The sequence below is a fragment of the Sciurus vulgaris genome (genome assembly GCF_902686455.1).
Source record: "Sciurus vulgaris genome assembly, chromosome: 5".
Taxonomy (NCBI): Eukaryota; Metazoa; Chordata; class Mammalia; order Rodentia; family Sciuridae; genus Sciurus; species Sciurus vulgaris.
The window spans coordinates 108,144,309-108,162,354 of record NC_136465.1 but is presented as its reverse complement, the minus strand read 5'-3'; the positions used below and the strand labels follow the sequence as shown (position 1 = coordinate 108,162,354).

At 39.3% G+C, this 18,046-nt stretch overlaps 1 protein-coding gene across 3 annotated transcripts in view; it reads right to left on the bottom strand.

Annotated features, from left to right (window-relative positions):
- Nucleotides 1-14,522, bottom strand: part of ANO6 (anoctamin 6) — a 191,781-nt gene extending 177,259 nt beyond the window's left edge. For 2 of the 3 annotated variants that reach the window (XM_079139569.1, XM_079139567.1), the window contains exon 1: nucleotides 14,246-14,520. In XM_079139569.1, the coding sequence (XP_078995695.1) occupies nucleotides 14,246-14,318 (73 nt within the window). In that variant the 5' untranslated portion in view covers nucleotides 14,319-14,520. Of the gene's footprint in view, nucleotides 1-14,245 lie in introns of all 3 variants that reach the window. The other variant, XM_079139568.1, reaches the window with a different exon arrangement.
- Between the last annotated feature and the right edge of the window lie 3,524 nt (nucleotides 14,523-18,046).

Genomic DNA, 18,046 nt, shown 5'->3' with positions numbered 1-18,046 from the left:
CACACTGAAGAAAAGTGTCCACAGGCTGCTCTCTCTGGACGAGTGTCACACTCAGGAGTAAATGCACTGATGGAATACTACTCAGGATGAAGGTGCAGTTTGGCTTCCCTCACCGCAGGGCAGTTAAAATCTGAATTTGTATGGAATGAGATCTGAGTGCATTTTCCTCACACATTCCCTCCCAAGTTAAAAAAAATGTTTGCTAATTTCCTGTAATAGGCAAGGCATTATGTAAGCTGCTAAAGAGATTACAAAAATAACTAAGACCAAAAAAAAAAAAAGAAAGAAAGAAAGAAAGAAAAGAAAAAGAAAGAAAAATAGAAAAACTTGACTTTAAAGAAAAATAGAATTAAAAAGTTAAGCATTTTTTTAGTCGATTACCTTCCAAAAATGTAATACTTTAAGACTTGATTCAAAATACTTCTTCCAGATATTCTTATAGTTCCACTAGAGGATTATAGATACCTACCATGGGTAAATCTCCAGAAACATGCTAAGTAAAGAAGACAGGCACATAAAATTACATTCTATGAAGTTCAAGAATGGGCAAAACCAGGAAACATTACTATATAGTCATTTAAAGATAATTCAAATCATTACAAAAAAAATTTATATTAGCAAGGCTGACCATTTAAATGAAGTAGACAAATGTCTTTTAAAAATGCAAATTACCAAAACTGACACAAGAAGAATAAAAATCAGAAAAGTCAAATATAATATCTTTTTTAAAATTGACTTTATAAAACTTTGTTAGAAAGGAACCAGGTCAAGGGAGGAGTGAAGAAAAGGAAAGATACTAGGGAACAATACTGACCAAAGTATATTGTTATATTTGTGAATGTGTGAATATGTAACACTGAATTCCACTATTAAGTATAATTATCATGCACTAATAAAAACTATGGAAAATAAACAAAACTTTTCTAAAAAAAAAAAATAGGCAATTTATGATAGAAGTGATTAAAATGCTCACCTGAATTCAGGGGAGGGAGGAAGACAGAGGAATAGGTTGTTGGAAACAATTTCCACCCTATTTGGGACAGTGGAATACCCCAGACATAACAAACTCAACAATAGTGTATTTTACTGTATGTAAAATATACCTTTAAAGTGTTAACAAAAAATACCACTGCACTAAATAAACATTAGGAATAGAGGGTCTAGACAAAAGCATGGCAAAAGGTCATGGTGGTATCTCTTACACTTGATCTCAATGACATTTATAAAGAAAAAAAAAAATCCCAGTTTGGAAGGAATCAGATGTAGTGAACATAAAAATAAATTGAAAATATAATTGTAATGTTTGTTAGAACGCCAATCATGTTTGAAAGATTCTAACAGAAAAAAAGAATAGAATTTTTGTATGGCAAATGAAAACAATTTGCATCTGTCCTTCTGTCCTTAAAGCAAGCTTTAATTTGCATCTTTAATTTGCATATTACTCTATTACTAGGATACTTTGGCTATGAGTGGGATGGGGAGTGAGTGAAATTCTACAGGGTGATTCTCTAGAGGCAGGAGTTCTCAAGGGGAATAACCTTGAAAGGAGCATACCAGAGTCACCTAAGGGGCTTTTAATCCTCCCAGGCATTCTGATTCATGCTCCAGGGGCTTGGTTGTAACTCCCAATCACCAGTCTCTCCTCCAGAATGAGTCACACCCCTCAGCAAGCAGGACAGGATGATCAGAGAACCAGTTCTTGGCTAAAAATCCAGAAGACTCATTCTCTTCTAGTTTCCTTACTCTCTGAGGTCAGGAGAGGAAAAGGTGGAGCTCCAGAACTCCAGCTCCAGAACTGTACTTGCTCCTTCCCTCTTTCCTCCTCCTCTTCTGTCCACTCAGAGAAATGACACAGAACTGCTGAGATGGAAGCTCTCAGCACTCTCCTTTAACTAAAGAAGCGAGGATCAGGCTAAATTAAACTGCAAAGAGACAATGAAACGAACTGAGGCAACTGACCAGATTCTGTTGCTTTCCAATCCAGTTCTAACACTGTAGCCAATCTCCCAAGGAATACAGGGGAATAGGACCACAAGCAACAGCACTACTCTACTAGGTGCATTAACCGCTGTAGAAATCAATACAAATAAAGCCTCGGCATGGTGAATTCCCCCAGCACAACAGGACTGGTGGGCCTAAAAGTAAGTGCTTTACATATTCACCTAATGTATGTCTTGAGCCTTCTCACAGACCTGTTTTAAAAGATGATAATCTAAGGCCATGTTATTTTTAAATTATGAAAATAACAGCTGCACTTGTTAGCCATCTCCCACAGAGGGCCTTCCCCTAGAGAAGGCTTTGGAAACACCCAAGTTCTGCTGTCAGTCAAGCTACTTTGGTTTAGTCTTCCACCCACCCCACCCTCCCAACAATCTTTAAATATAATTTGCTGGTACTGGTTAGTATGTTTCGTCTCTGCCAGACTGCCTACTCTTTGAGGACACAGGCCAGTTCTGTTTTGTTTCCTGTTTAATTCCTAGTAGCTAGCACAATGCCTAGCACATGGAAGGCTCTGAATAGTCATTAGGTAAAGGAAAAGAATTCTGCAGGCACTTTGGTTTTTAAGCTCCACTGATGAGGGGATTCTCTTTATCTACTCCTGTGTGGATAAAGACCACAGACCTTAAAAAACACACAACCTGTTGGAGGTCTTCAGTGAATATTTACTGAATTTACACAGATCACAAGATGAGATCAATCCAGTGCTCCAAGCTAAATGAAATCTCTATGCACATGACTTAAAAAAAAAAAAAAAAAAAAAAAGCAGTGAGCAGTGAGACTGATTTATGAAGGCTACTCTGTGCTAGCAATCTATAGTCAGTTCTCAGAAGGAGATTTTTTTTTTTTCTCTCCCAAATAAGTTAGTCAAGATTGTGATTGAACTCTTCAAAATAAATATCTTGAAGTATGAAACAAGCCACTAGCCACAGTTGAGGTAACTGTAACTCTCAGGAAAACCATGATTATCCTATTGCTAAAAAGCCTCTTGCTGTGTTTGCTTACCCTTAGAGCCATGAAAAGCCTGTCTGGAATGTTCACGTCCCCTCTTTGATTTGTAAGTTGCAAAAAGCCTGTTATAGAAGCATGTACCCAGTGGGCACTAAATATGGTTTAAATTTAAATGGAGGCAGGAAACATGAGATGATCTGGCAATCTTCCGGATGGCACAGAGGCTAAAATCTAGTGGATGACAAGAACTTCAATTGCAAGTGCTGTAACTGAAGAATGGAATTTTGGCTTTATTGAAAAGTTACTTCTATGTGTGGCTTAAATAAAAAGCAAATAATCTTAAACTCTACTTTATTTGGAGAAAAGAAAAAGAAAAAAACAGCCTACTTTCTCTTTGCTCTCATTCCCTCAAATGGAATGGAATGTCTAAACTTTTCTTTGGCCTGATGTTACTGGAGAGGGCCCTCAGTGTTTAAGCTGTAAGAACTGGACTAGACTAAACCACCCTAACTTTCCAGTATATGCAACGAGAAGCACAATTTCATATGCCTGTTTTGCAAACCAGGTAGAAAGATCATTTGTTATGTCATTAAATTTAAAACAAATGAAACTACAAGAAAAATAATTTCTTTGTATATTCGTGTCTTAAGTTTTATCAGTTTTGCCCTTTATCATACTCATCTCTTAAGAGGTTTGCTTGAACCTCAAGCTTTTCAATAATACTCAAGGAACAGAAAATATTAGTCTCATGGGCAAATTAAACATTTTGAAATTTTTCCTTCTAAATTAACCCATCATTAGAGTTAGTGACAAAACTGTAAGTAAATATGTCATTATTAACAGGTAATATGATCAAAATCAAAAACTATTATTTAGAACTTAATATAAGATACTTTAAATTTTTTAATTTGCTAAATAAAGAAATGGCCTTTTCTTACATATTTTCTTTAGTATAAAGCCTGCATCATTTGATAGTCCATTATGAATCTTTGTACTATATTCTCTTCCCTTTCCTACTAAAATTATATATTCAAAGTGATATAATTCTATTATGAAATGCATCTACTAGAAAATCTTATTTGATTTAAATTACTCCAGTCACTTATATTTCTCCATATTGTGGTTGTTTTATAATGACATGACTATTACTAACTTGTCCACTATGGTCCAGGAACCATCCCTCATATGTTGTATATAGTAATGTAGTAAGCTTTACAACAATTCTGTAAAATCATTTTCCCTTGTGCCCTTGTGCATTACAAATAGGTTCTAGGACATTTTTCTGATAAGGAAGCCAAGGCTCCAAAGTTTTACGAATATGCCCAAAAGTGGATCAATATCGAGGCCTATCTTTCCAGTCATACCCCGGAGCTCTTCACTAATCAGTATCTTTCACTCACTCATTCATTTAACAAAAATTTATCACCTTCTATGAACCAAGCACTATATCACTGTCTGAGGCCATGGTTCTCCTCAAGATACAGTATGAGATGAAAAATAAAAGGACAAAAAGTGACAGTGAGTTATATGGAAGGTACAGACTTGGAGAAAGATGAAGTCTCAAATAAAAAAAGAGTGAGACTGAGTTAAGACACAGGTAAAAACAGCTGCCAATAATACTGGTAACATTAGTTTATAATTACAGAGGGCTTTTGGTGTATCAGGCATCACAATCTGGCAAAGAGTTTTAACTGACATTATTCATCTGACGCAACCGCGCTATGAAACAGGTTCTAATATTAGCCCCATTTTACAGAGGAGAGGAAAGCCATGTCAGTCACTCAGAGTCAGCTGGTGAATGTCTGGGCCAGAATGTGAAGTCACATCTAAGTAGTGGTGGGTCTCCATATCTGTCAGAACCAGGTTAAGCTATCAGATGAAACTCTCAGGGCAGAAACAAGATAAAGGACCCTTAGGGGAATGATCAACCAAGCAGCAGGACAAGGAGCTGACATGGATACATTAAAAAGCCACAGGCCAGCACAATGACCCCTTTCTTCCTCACCACAGATACCAAAGTACAACAAGGCTGCTAGTCCACACCCTTAGCCAAATAAAGGAGAGGCTATCTATATTTAAGACAGGTGGCAGAAATCTTTCAACATAGGGAAGAGTCATCATTTTCTTTAATCTCCAGAATAAGTACATGAACTACAATTCAGACTTTCATCTCTAAATCTAAACCTTGAGGAAAGGTCACCTTTGCTTGATCTCTAAATACCTACATTTACCCAGTTTTGGAAGGGAGGAAAGTGAATCTTCTCCAGTTTGTGGCCCATTTTCTCCTTCTCCCTTCCAGATCCAAGTGAAGATGGATCCCTAAGGTGCCCCCACAGCCCTCTGAGACTATGGAGGGATGACAAGGTGGCTGAGAAGGTCCTTTTCCAGAAATGCAAGAAAACCTCCAAGTGTGGAGGACATTTAGAGACAGAAAGACTGAAACTGACAGATCTGTATACATGATGGTGGAAAGCTGGGAAGGTGGGGGGTGAGAATGAAAGATAAAGAGCTCAAACACGTTTTAAACATCAGTCTGAGGATGCCTTCTCTCATGTGCTGCCTGTCTGCCCTCCCTCCATTGAATAGTGAACTCTGATTCCTCCACGTTTCTACAAGTCCAGTACTAAGGATGGAATCATATAGAACTCTGACCAAGAATCTTACTATGAATATTCCTCCTGTTCTCCTGTGAGTCTAAGGGCTTAATCTGTAATAAGAACTATTCACTTACTGAAACATCTCCTTCCTCACTTCTTGTGCATACAATGACAGGCTGACACATAGGAGCATGCATGCTTTGGTGAGAACTTCTGGATAGCAGATGGGAGAGTGCGGTAAGCCATAGGGACCACTGATGGAACTACAGTCCCTATATTCATGGACCATTTATTAGGAGCCTACTATGTGTCAGCTCCTAGGGCCTTGTGCTAAGATTCCCTGAGAAAGATTATTTCTGAAGTACTTTTCCTGGAATTTGGAGAACAATATCAGTCTCTCTGAAGAACCGTCAGAATATAAGAAAATACAAACACACAACACATACACACAACAATTATCTCTCGGCAAAACCACAAGCTATTATTCTTCAATTCCTTTATCTTTAAAAACAAAAACAAAAAAGTTTGCAGAAAAGTCACCATCATGATTGTCCTTAACCTGATACATATTGAGCTGTTCCCAGGTGCAAAAGTGATACAGAACAACACAAAAGAGACAGCCATGGTTAAGGGGAAAAGACTTAATGATCTCAGAGGTTAAGAGTAGCAGTCCTGACGGCTGCTTTTAAAGAAAAATAATTTACTATGACAGTGACATTGTAACTGCCAATCATTCAAGTCTGAGTAAAAAGGCCCACTTCCCACCTAATACCGTGTATACCTCTTTACATTCTCCCAGCAACCACACATGGCTCAAACAGGCTGAGAAGCTTGCCTTAAGTGACGGATCCTAGGGGACACAGTACAAAGTGCTCAGTGACCATAAACAGGGGGTCTGACTGCAAGCTGTTCCATTTCCCTCCTTACCACCTGATAACACCAGCCAATTACGCTTATAAGCTCATATTTCTTCCTTTAATCTTATTCTGGACTCTTTAGAGATTGCTCCCCGCATGCCCGCCCCCAACCAGCACCACCAAAGAAACCAAGCAGCTCTTGTTGAAAACTACTTTTCTTTCATCCTAAGCAGCATCTAAGATTAGTAAACTTGCACTCTATTTCTTGGCTACTTGTATCACTTAGAAAATAATTGTGGGTTTGGAAAGTGGGTGTTTTTTTTTTGTTGTTGTTGTTGTTTTTAATAGTACTGGGTACTAAACCCAAGGTCTCACACGTTAGGAAATCGCTCCACCACTGGCTACATATCCAACCCTCTTTTATTCTTTGAGACAGACTCTCACTAAATTGCTCAGACTGGCCTCCATTTTGTGATCCTCCTGCCTCAGCCTCCCAGAGTAGCTGGAACTCCAAGCCTGTGTCACCACAACCTGCAGTATGTTTACACAGTTGAAACAATGAAACATTCAAGACTTGTTTAGTAAGAAATAGGAGGAAATAATACTTATTTAGTAAGTAATTACAAATGAATGCAATTACTTCAAATCACAAATAATGAAATTTTTAAAATAATATTAAGGGTCTGATTATGTTTTATATTTAGAATAATTTTTCTTAAGCAGCATAACTTGGGAAGGATAAAAAGCTTAAGTCTGTGTCTATCTGATGACACAAGAAAAATTCAGCCATAATTTTGTCTCCACAAAGCCAAAGAAAATTTTTCAAACATCTAGCTAGAATGGTCTGGAGAAAGCATAAAAATTCAATTATGGAAACACAGTCTTAGTTTCTATAAAACAAGCTTTATAAACAAGCTTTTAATTTGCTTAATTGTGCTTTGTAAAAGAACATCTATTTACATGACTTTGACCTGGGGCTAGTTCTGCCAAAGTTAAAATAAATATAGAAAAGAAAATTTTAAAGACCGATATCCTTTTTTCCCCCAATTTTAAGTATTTATATTATAAAATAATGTGGGAAATAGAATTTCAATATCCTAGAATGAAAGCATTAAATATAAAAGCAACATCTGGACTTCACAAAAGAATATATTTTCTTTCATTTATATTTTTGGCTGCTGAATAACTTCCTCCAGCAAGATCTGTCAATTAGTATTCAGATATGTAGCCAGGGCAATAATAAATACCATGGCAGAGAAAGTTGCCTATTAACCCTTCAACTTGTCTTCTACACAAACGTTCCATCTGATATGTTTTGGCTGAGCAGCATCTGAATGGCTCTTTGGTTCGTGTCCAAAATATTCTATTGTTGACATATTCATTCTGTAGTCTTCAAACTGATTGCTTCTTGGAATGGATGCTAATGAATTTTAGTCACAGTACTAAAAAGACAAAATTAAAGCAAAAAGCAAAAAACAATAAAAATAATAGGGGTTGGGGGTGTAGTTCAGTGGTAGAGTTCTTGCCCAGGATATATGGATTCCTGGGTTCAATACCAGCACCATGAATAATAATAATAAGGACATAAAACAATCATTTGATTGCATTAAATACCCACAATCTCTCTCTTTACATAAGATTTGCCAGTCAGTTCAGTAGTACACCTCCTCGGTAAAGGCAATTGGAAATGATGGTTTTTGTTTCCAAACTAGCCATTTTTGCAGAGACCCAGTCCTAAATGTATTCTATCTAAAGCAGATCAGGCTTAAACCATATGACATGCAAAGAATCCATGGAAATCTAAAAAACAGATCCATAACAAATGTCGTACTGAACATCCATACATTATTGATATTACTGCCATGGAATATCATTCCTCCCTTCAGGACTATAGCTTTTGGTTGAGAGGTACTAAATCAGTAAGAATACAGGAGAAAACCTGAAGTACTAGCCAAGATGGAAACTTTTATTAAAATATAATTGTTTTCATCTCATCTGCTATAGATACCACCTTGAGAGTTCAATTCCTTCTTGTAAGAGTATGTTCTGGGATTCTTAATAATTCTTCATTATCTCCCTCATGAATGTCAGAATTAAAATCATATCTCTAATGCAAATCTCCATAAGAGCTTTTGGTCTAAAGTGACTGGTTTCTAAAAAGGAAAAAAATAAATAAATAAAACTGCAGAGTGACTAAAATATGTGACTATTGCAACCCCTTGAGAAAACAGGGGTGTGTGAGTAACTCTTTTACAACTTATTTGCAACATCTGAAGAACAATGACTTGCATAACTGGGGAACTGAAGAACCTTTTGGGAAGTAATTATTTGACTCAAAAGTTAGAACATGGAATACAGATCATGACTATGGATTTGAAAGTGAAAAAACAAAAGGTTTAGCAAAAGTAGTCAAAACTCACTATGCCAAAAAAGAAAGACTCTCAGGATAGTTGTCTTTGTTTTGTTTTTCAACTCTTATCTCTTCCATAGAGAATGTAAATTTATATGATACGCATATAACATCCCCTTGTAACAGCGTATAAGGTGAGGACAGAATCACCGTTTATTTTCTGGGAAATCATCATGTTTTAGGAATACTCTGAATGTTCTGTTTTCATATCCCCATTTCCTTGCTTGTCTCTGCACCCCTCTAAGGTTGGCTCAGGCCACCTTTGCAAAGCTATCTTGAATTTTCCTAAGTAAGGTTACAGGCATTCACCTTGGTACCACTTGGTACCATGCTTTCTCCTGCACACACCTTGATTACATCACTATCTAAAGATTGTTACAATTGCAATTTACTTATCTATCTCCTTCCGAGATAGTGAGATACTAAAGGTCAGGGACCCTGGAACCCAGCGGTGTGCCTGGTTGTAACATGGACACTCAATATTTTCAAAGAGATAACTGAGTATATCTCAAAGAGCCACAGATGACAGAATTCTACTAGGGCTATAAACCCACCAAGAATTATGCTAAATAAATTATTTTAAAAGAGTAAATCATTCATTCCTTCAAAAATTATTTGGTATCCTTAGGAAAATAACTTAAAACTCATAGCATTTATGCATTAGAACTTACACTTTAGAGGAGGGTGAGCAGAAAAACTTTTTAAAAAATTATATCAGGGCTGGGGAGATAGCTCAGTTGGTAAAGTGCTTGCCTTGCAAGCACAGGACCCTGGGTTCGATCCCCAGCACTGAAAAAAAAAAAAAAATTATATCAAAGGAATGACTACAACATTTAGACTGTTATTTAAGATATTGAGAAGACCCAAATGACCTAGACCCAGTCACCAAGAAATTTTCACTCTAGTTGTGGAGATGATAAATTCAAAGATAATGACAACAAAGACAAAATATAAGATGAATTCTAATTTCATAGAATCAAGAAATAAGGAATGTGAGAATTCATTGGTGGGTACTTTGGGCAAAAGGATCACTAATAACTTTCTGGTTTTGTCACAGGTTTGGAAGGAGGAGATGCTGAGAAAGAGGAAGTGAGGTTGAAATTACTGAGAAAGAGAAGAGCGAGCCAAAGCAAGGGAGTGAATTAGAAGGCTTGCTGGAACAAGAGAAAAAGCTCCCGGTCAGCTGCCACTTTCCTCCACCCACTAGGCTCAGGTGTGGGAGTAACACTGCGCTCCTAACTGCTTGCAGGTATACTTTTGGAACCAGGTACTTATGGAAGATGCCTCTTTCATCAAGCTCTCACACTCATTCCTCTATATTCCTGTGGTCACTGCAGACATTTCTTAACCCAACTGCTGGAAAGCCTTACTCTAACAGTCCACTTTCTAACACATTTTCCATTTTTCAAGATTCTTCCAAAAGCAAATTTGATTCTATTCATTCTTTCCTTAAAACCTTTCTGGAGGTCCCAACTCATGTATATGATAAAATCCCAAACCACCAAAATATGTGGTAAATTCTGCAAGGTGAAGCCCCTCTCTGCTTTCCCAGTCTGGTGTCTGGGAAACTCCTTAGAGCTTCTGCACCTTCAATACCTTACCCAATAATCCCTTCTGTGAAGCTTTCCCATCTTCCTCCCACATTGGTACATATTTCAATAATGGCACATACTATAAATGTCTGGTTCCCAGGAACTGCTTTTCCTCCTTAGTAAAGTCTGAATCATTGAGAATGCAGGAAACAAAATAAAACAGCATACTAAATCTGATTTCTGCATGCTGGCATAAAAGATGTTCCTAGTACCTTTTATATCAATAGGAAGAGTGTTGAATTAAATCACCAATTAATTAGAGGTGGTGGAAGTACTGGAAACCAAGCAGCCTAGGACATTCTCTTGCACACCAGGCAGGGTGGCACACAACCCACCTCCCAAGGATTTGCAACAACAGTGGTCTCTATGCAACAAAGACTACAAGCCACCCATTTTCTGCTACTATTGCCTAGACCTAACTTTTATGGTTTGTTGAAGCTGATTTAGAAATAAGGCCTTTTGCAAAAATGCTCTATGCCAACAAGTTGCTTCATTATCAAATCTTTCAGACATAATTTCTGGCTGTCATGAGTTAATCAAACAAGGAAAAGACCCCATGGTGAAATTTACCACGTTTGATTCTTCAAATAGGTTCATATGAAATAAAGCAGCAACCCTGATACTTGAGCACTGTGCTTCAAGAGAAAGCAGAATTCACTGCTAAAAAGGACCTACATCCTGTCTACCAGGGGACACACTTCCATTTATCTAAGTAAAATATCTCTATGATACAATCAGGGATGGTGTGTAGCTAGAATAGTTTTTCTTTTTGTCTCTTGCAGATTATCATAATAATATCAGATGTTGTACTAAGGAATTTGTGTCAAAATAACTTCTGCTCTGATTTATAAAATATTTGAGAAATTTCACAAAAGCTTCAGTAGTCTCATGAGTTTTAAACTATTATACAACTATATGTAGTGATGATCAAGTACTAGAAGAAATACATTAGTCAACAGCCTTAACATTACAAAACTAGAGGCAGAGGTTTAAAATTATAGTTTTCATTTCACCAGAGTCTCCTCTCCCATAGTTGGAAGTTAAAATTATTTTGTAATAGGCTATATACCTTTATGAGCATACCTCTGGTAACCTTTAAAAAGGCTTATTATTTTATAAAGGCCTAAACTTTCAACTGGCATAAAATACTTTCTGATATAAAAATCATTACAGCAGTAGACCACACTTGTAATCCCAGCTACTTGGGTGGCTGGGGCAGCAGGATCCCAAGTTCAAGGCCAGCCTAAAAAAATAAAAAGGACTGAGGGTGTAGTTCAGTGGTAGAGTACCCCTGGGTTCAATCCCCAGTACCACAAAAAGAAAAAAAGGAGTGGGGGAAATCAGGGAAGAAGAGAGGATAGGAGAGGAGGAGAGAGAATAGGAAGGAAGGAAAGGGAAAATCATCGCTGGATGAAGAAACCTAAGAAAATAAAGATTTCAGATGAGGTAAAGCATGGAAGCCAGAGAAGAAGACTGAAAGGAAGCATTCAGAGATTTAAATAAAGAAGTACCAGGTCAGATTTCAGAGGGAGAGAATGCCAAGAAGGAGAGATTTGCACTCATTGCCACTGACAATGCTTTGAAACCATTCTCATAGAGACAGTTCATACAAATTGACACCAAGCACTAAAGCATTTGGAAGGCTCCCTGGAACAAGAGAAAGGACAGGAAGACTCTTCAGGGAAAGAGGAAACAGTTGTTTAGCAGTTAGGGGATGTTCCAGCTGAAGGTAATCAAAGGGATGCCAATTGAAACAGTAAAAGCAGGCACTGTGGCACTCCCCTGTGCCACAGGAGGCTAAGGCAGAAAATGGTAAGGTCACCTGGGCAACTTAGTCAGACCCTGTCTCAAAATAAAAAGGGGTGGAGATGTAGTTTAGTGGTAGAGTACTTGCCTACTATGGTCTAGTATATCTATGACCCTGGGTTCAACCGCTACTACAAATAAATAAATACATACATAAATAACTGCACTTCCCATTAAAAACAACCAAAAATTGCTAAAACCTGTTTAAGTTTACTCCTTGACATATGTTGAGTTCTACACACAGTGAAGTATTAATATGAATAGTTTCTGGAGGGTGGGGTAAAGAAGGGTAGAAACAGTTAACTAATATCTACACAGTTTGATTTGATGAAATACTCATGTATTACATGCAGTTAAAAATAAAAAGAGCTTATTGCCATGCAATTAAGATGAATTTTATGATGCCTTATCAGGTAAACAAACTAAATTAGTTTTGCTTTCTAAATTGAGATCCATTGATGGCACAGGGGAACAAACAAAACTCAGAGCCTCTTGCTTACGTCAATTCCATTTAGGTTTACTCATTTACTTAAAATACTAGATACACAGTGATGCCTCATCATAACAGGCAAGAATGATTTCCTATGAAACAGATTATGTTAATTTTATTGCAACTTTTAAAATTTTGCTCCGATTATTTATATCTTTTATATAATTATTATTTACTTCCTAATCTTGCTAAATACTAGCATCATACATGATCTGTCTGTCCAGAGTGACCAGGTGGAAAGAGCATTAATCTGCACAGGTCTTGCAAGCCAGAAAACCTGGGTAAAGTGTAAAGAAGCCAAGCAGATCAGTCTATAAGCAGCAATTTTCTCTCTGATAATAGGGGAAAAAACCTCCTATATTATTTGCTCACTCTATAAAGATGAATACCTGATACATTTGTTCTCATGCGAATGAAAGGTAAAGCTAAGTCATGAAGCATAATCCCCCTCTATTAAATTCGTCCCGTTGGTAACCAGGAAGTTACCAAATTCTCGTTTTAAATGATTAGTGCCTAAAATGTGAATCGAAGAAAAACCACACCCAACTTTCCAAACTAAGCTAATTTTAAAGCCATTAGCGACAAATAAGGTTTCAGAACATGGAATGGAACTGTTCTGTTTTAAAACTGATTTGGCATCCAGAAGATTGAGCAGGAGTCGCCAGAACAGACAGGCAAGGTAATTTGATTACAGTTTTCTGGAGGAACCAATCTATCATCCTTTCTGACAGGGTTCTCTTTGGAGACCTGATTTTCTCACCACTCTCATTCCTTTCTCCTTCCCCACCTCCTCCCACCCCTTTTGTTTGCCTTTTTTTTTTTTTTTTTTTTTTTTTTTTTTTTTTTTGCTTAACAGCTCTCCCTGGGTTCAGTCTATCACTTTTAAGTTAGAATGTGGCACCCCAAGCTTGCTCCCAAGCTCCAAGTCCCCTCTGGTCCTGTGGGAAGTGCCCTGCGGGGCACATTGCCTGCGGGATTCCTCCCCCGTTCCCTTCCCCCAGCAGTCTCTGCAGATGGAAAAAGGATCCCGGCCCGCGCTAGGCAGCCGCAAATCACTTCCCCGGGCTGCCCCGCCCGGTCCGGCCCCAACCCTCGCTCCCCGAGCTGCTGGTTCGCTTTCACTTTAAACAGGATTCCGGTGGATCACAGCCAGCTCTCCAATGCCGGACCGGCTCCCCGAACCCCACCTAGGGCTCGCTGCTGAGTCCCGGCTCTCCGCAATCCCTAGCCTTGTTGGAGTCGCAGGAAATGACCCAAAAGTTGCTTCTGAGTCAAGACTTCCGCGCGTAGAGGCGTCCTCTATCTGCGGTGACTTTTCAGGGGCTGCGTCCCCTTCGCGTCCCGAGGCTGTTCTCCCCGCCGCTCGGGCCCTCCCGAAGGCTGAGCCCCGAGGCGGCGGGGGGATGCGGGTTCCCTCCTCCCCTTCCTGAGGCCGAGGGTCCCGGCCAACCTCCCCGCGGAGGGCGCGCCCCGGAGCAGGCCTGAACTTCTCCCCCTCGGGGGCTCGGGCTTTCGGCGAGAATGCCGAGACCCCCCTCACTCACCGATATCTCCATCCTCGTCGTCATCCTCCTCCAGTTCCGTTTCTAGCAAAACGTTCCTGGTCATCATTTGCATGTCTCCCCCAGAAGGCGGCTCCGAACTTGTCGCAAAGTTGGGGGTCCCGGAAGGACGCGGTTCTCCGGGGGCCGGTCGCCCGGGTGGGGACCGCAGGGCGCGCGCGTGTCACTCGGGCTCTGGGGCCGCTCTGCCCAGCCCGCGCTCCGGGAAGCCCAGCTGAGGCAGCCAGCGACTGAGCATGCCCAGTGACACAGACGAGGCTCGCTGCGGAATGATTAAACTTCCCCGGTTTTATTAGGCGCCCAGAAGGAAGTCGGGAGGCTAAAGGGAGTAGTTAAGCGTTAGCTTCTTGCACTGGAGTGAACTCACAGTCGGGGAGGGGAGTACGCAAGGGTTGGCGAGGACGGGGCTTCTCAAATGTTGCCCCCTTAAGAGGCAGTTTTTTTGTTCTAAGGTCGTATATGGACACGCACTGGGCCTTGGGTTTTTTGACATTTGTTACAAGAGAAAGACAAAGAAAAAAAAAGGGAAAAAATGCTGCTGCAGCTCACATGAGGAAGGCGAGCACCTATGAATGGGGTTTGTAGGCGACAAGGAGCTAATGAGGGATCTGAAACTCTGACTCCAAAGTGGGAGAAAGTGTATTCTGCAGGAGAAGGGTAAAATGACAGAAGAGTAAGTCAGATCACGCTGGGGCAGGTGGGGGCGAAACTCATAGATACTAAGCAACAAAATAGAGTGTCTAAAGAAACGTGCGCACAAAAGACAGAAGGATTTCCGCATAAAGTGGTTTGGCAGATGAGAGAAGCGCCCCCTATCCCCGCCCGCATGAGTGCACACTGGGAGTGGTCTCAAGGCAGTCAGCAAAGTCTGCTGCCCATTTGGACCATGGGAATTTGTTCTGTGTGTCAGAGACAGAAGAAACTTAACACCGTTATAGTTACATAGAAACTCTTCTAAAACAATGTAGAAAACTCCAATAGCAAGAAGAAACAAAGTAATAAAATTTAAGGTAGAGAGTTAAAAGACAAAACCTGCATTCCTGGAAACCAAAGGAAGCAACAGGATAAATACAAAGGAATTTATGTTTAGTTTCTTGAGGTGGTTTGAGTTGCAGTCTCCCTGGATTATGTGTCTGCAGAAGTTTTACTCAAACACAATAGTGATCTCTCGAATGAATCAAATTTGATTTCTCAAAAGAACTAGTATTCTGGGAGTGTAGCTCAGTGGTAGCGCACTTGCCTAGTATATTCGTGTTCAATCCCCATTGCTCTATCTGTTGGTCCAACACTTCTCATTGAAATTCTTTATATTTTTACTCCTAAGTACCAGAATTATTAAAATAATATTAAATTCTTCATTTTATTCTTTCATATGCTTACTTTAATGTTCCCACATGAAAGAAAACATTGAGACCAGTCAAGTGAGAAAATAACAATAAATGTGCACTAAAAGACATGATGAAATTACTTTTAAGAATATATCCAGGAAATGCTATACATGGTGCCTAAGTTACCTTTTTTGATATAAAAATCATTGTTTTTAGTATAAAGAGAAATATATAGTACTCTGAACATAGGATGGGAGATTAAAGGGGAAAAAAATAAGAGATTGTTTTCTTCCACTGACCTCCCTTCTCTGAGTTTGTGAAACCTACCAAGTAGGAACTCCAGAGGAGTGCTGGTTACAGAAGTAGTTTTCACAATTTCATTAAACAGATGCTTACATACTGGTTTTTATATGCTAAGTAGGGATCTAAATGTTTTACGAACATCCACTAATCTAATGTCATAACAACCCTACAAGTTGTTACCACTCTTACTCCGGCACCTGGAGACAGAGTACCTTGTTCAAAATCACGCTGGAAGTAGCAGAACTGGGATTCAAACAGCTTGTTCCAGAACCCATCCTCTTAGCCACTTCATAAAACACCTCCAGAGGAATTTTCAAAATCACTCCCCCGACCACCAGTTCTAATTTCTTAAATTCTCATCAACTTCCTGCCACAGTTCTCTCATCAAATGTTCTGGCTTTTATGGCCTAAGACTTTGCTCAAAGTTAATTTGTAGTTAGAAAATTCTCAAAGTTGATTTCACAACAGATTTCAATGAGTCATTTGGAATTCTTTACAGATTTTAGAGATTACATTTTTCTTGCTTGATAAATGTTGCAGAGAGACAGTGCTGGCCTTATATGTAATGTAACTGCTGCTAGAAGAGAAATGGATTATGTACTTAGGTTAACTGTAAGTCTATTTCTAGAAAATTCCACTCTTTTAATCCATTTTATTTGCTACTGCTTCTTCCATGCATATTTTAATTAGGCAATGTGGGCTTCAAAAATAATCTAAGTAATATGCCTATGTATGAACTACACCCTTGGTCCTGAAAAAATATCATTTATATCATGAATGGTTTGTGAAAGAAAATGTTTATAACAATATGTGGTCAAATCATTTGTACTTGCAAAGCTTTTCCAAGTCAGGAATCATATATCAAATATTTTCCCATTCACTTGTCTGTTATTAACCTTGGCCATAAGCATGATCCTTCTCTGCCCATCCTGTAAATATTGGTGTTTCTCCAGCTTCAGTCCTCAGGCCTCTTCACGTCTCATCTTTTCCTGTAGGACTCATGAAGTTCCATAACTTCACTACCTATTCCAAGAAAGGCCACTTTGATGGGCAATTAAATGGCATATTCATATGGGGTCCTATATGCAAGAAATTTTGATACTTAGAATTTTAATATACTGTGGTTACCATCTTGAAATTCTTAACACTACCTTTGAATTTTTGTTTTTTAAAGTGAAATCTGATAGAATGATGGCATATGCCTCAGTCCATGTGTAGTCTAGTTTTCTATCACTTCTTTGCTTCCCTGAGATAGTTCTCAGCCTACAGCTCCCGTGTTCCCGGGTACCTTAGCCCTGATCATACCCCTGTCTCTCAGCATACCTAGAATCACTCCTAAGGTTTGGATATAAAATGTCCCCCAAAGACATGTGTTGAAGATCACAGCGATGTTCAGAAGTGGAGATTTGGGAAAGTAATTGGATTATGAGGGCTCTGACCTCATCAGTGAATTCATTCATTCATAGCTGAATGGACAACTGGGAAGTAGTAAAAACTGCAGGCAGTGGGGTATGATTGGGGGAAGTAGGTAACTGGGGCATGTCATGGAAGGATATTTCTTATTCCTGGTTCCCTTCCCCCACCCCCTCCCTTTCTTTCTTCCTGGCTGCCAAGAACTGAACAATTTTCCGATACCACAACTTTCTGTCATGATGTTCTTCCCTACATTTGACACAAAGCAATAGAGCCCACCAACCATTCACTTAAGCCTGTGAAACCATGAGTCAGAATAAATCTTTCCTTCTCTAAGTTGTTTTTCTTGGGTACTTGTCACAGCAACAAATAACAGGCTAAAATAACCACCATTGGATTCTGCCTTTAGTGGGAGTCTAGGCACAATCACAGAGAAGTTTGGGATTGTGGATACGCACCCATAGTATCGTTGCCCTGGACTGGTAGTGCCACATGTACTCAGTGGGAAACTGGGTAGAGAGAGTCTTTTGCCCATACCTGTGTGCAGAATCTTTTGGAGATTGGCCCTTTCCCTAATGTGGGTGACACCAGAAAGTCAGTGGGAAGGGGAGATACCTGGCTAGACTTTCTGCCCCTGGCTGACATAACTAGTAGGATGGGGGCTCAGCACTGCTGGGTCTCATATGCTCTTTGAACAAAAGACCCTCTATTTTCATTTTGTACTGAAGATTGGGTAGCT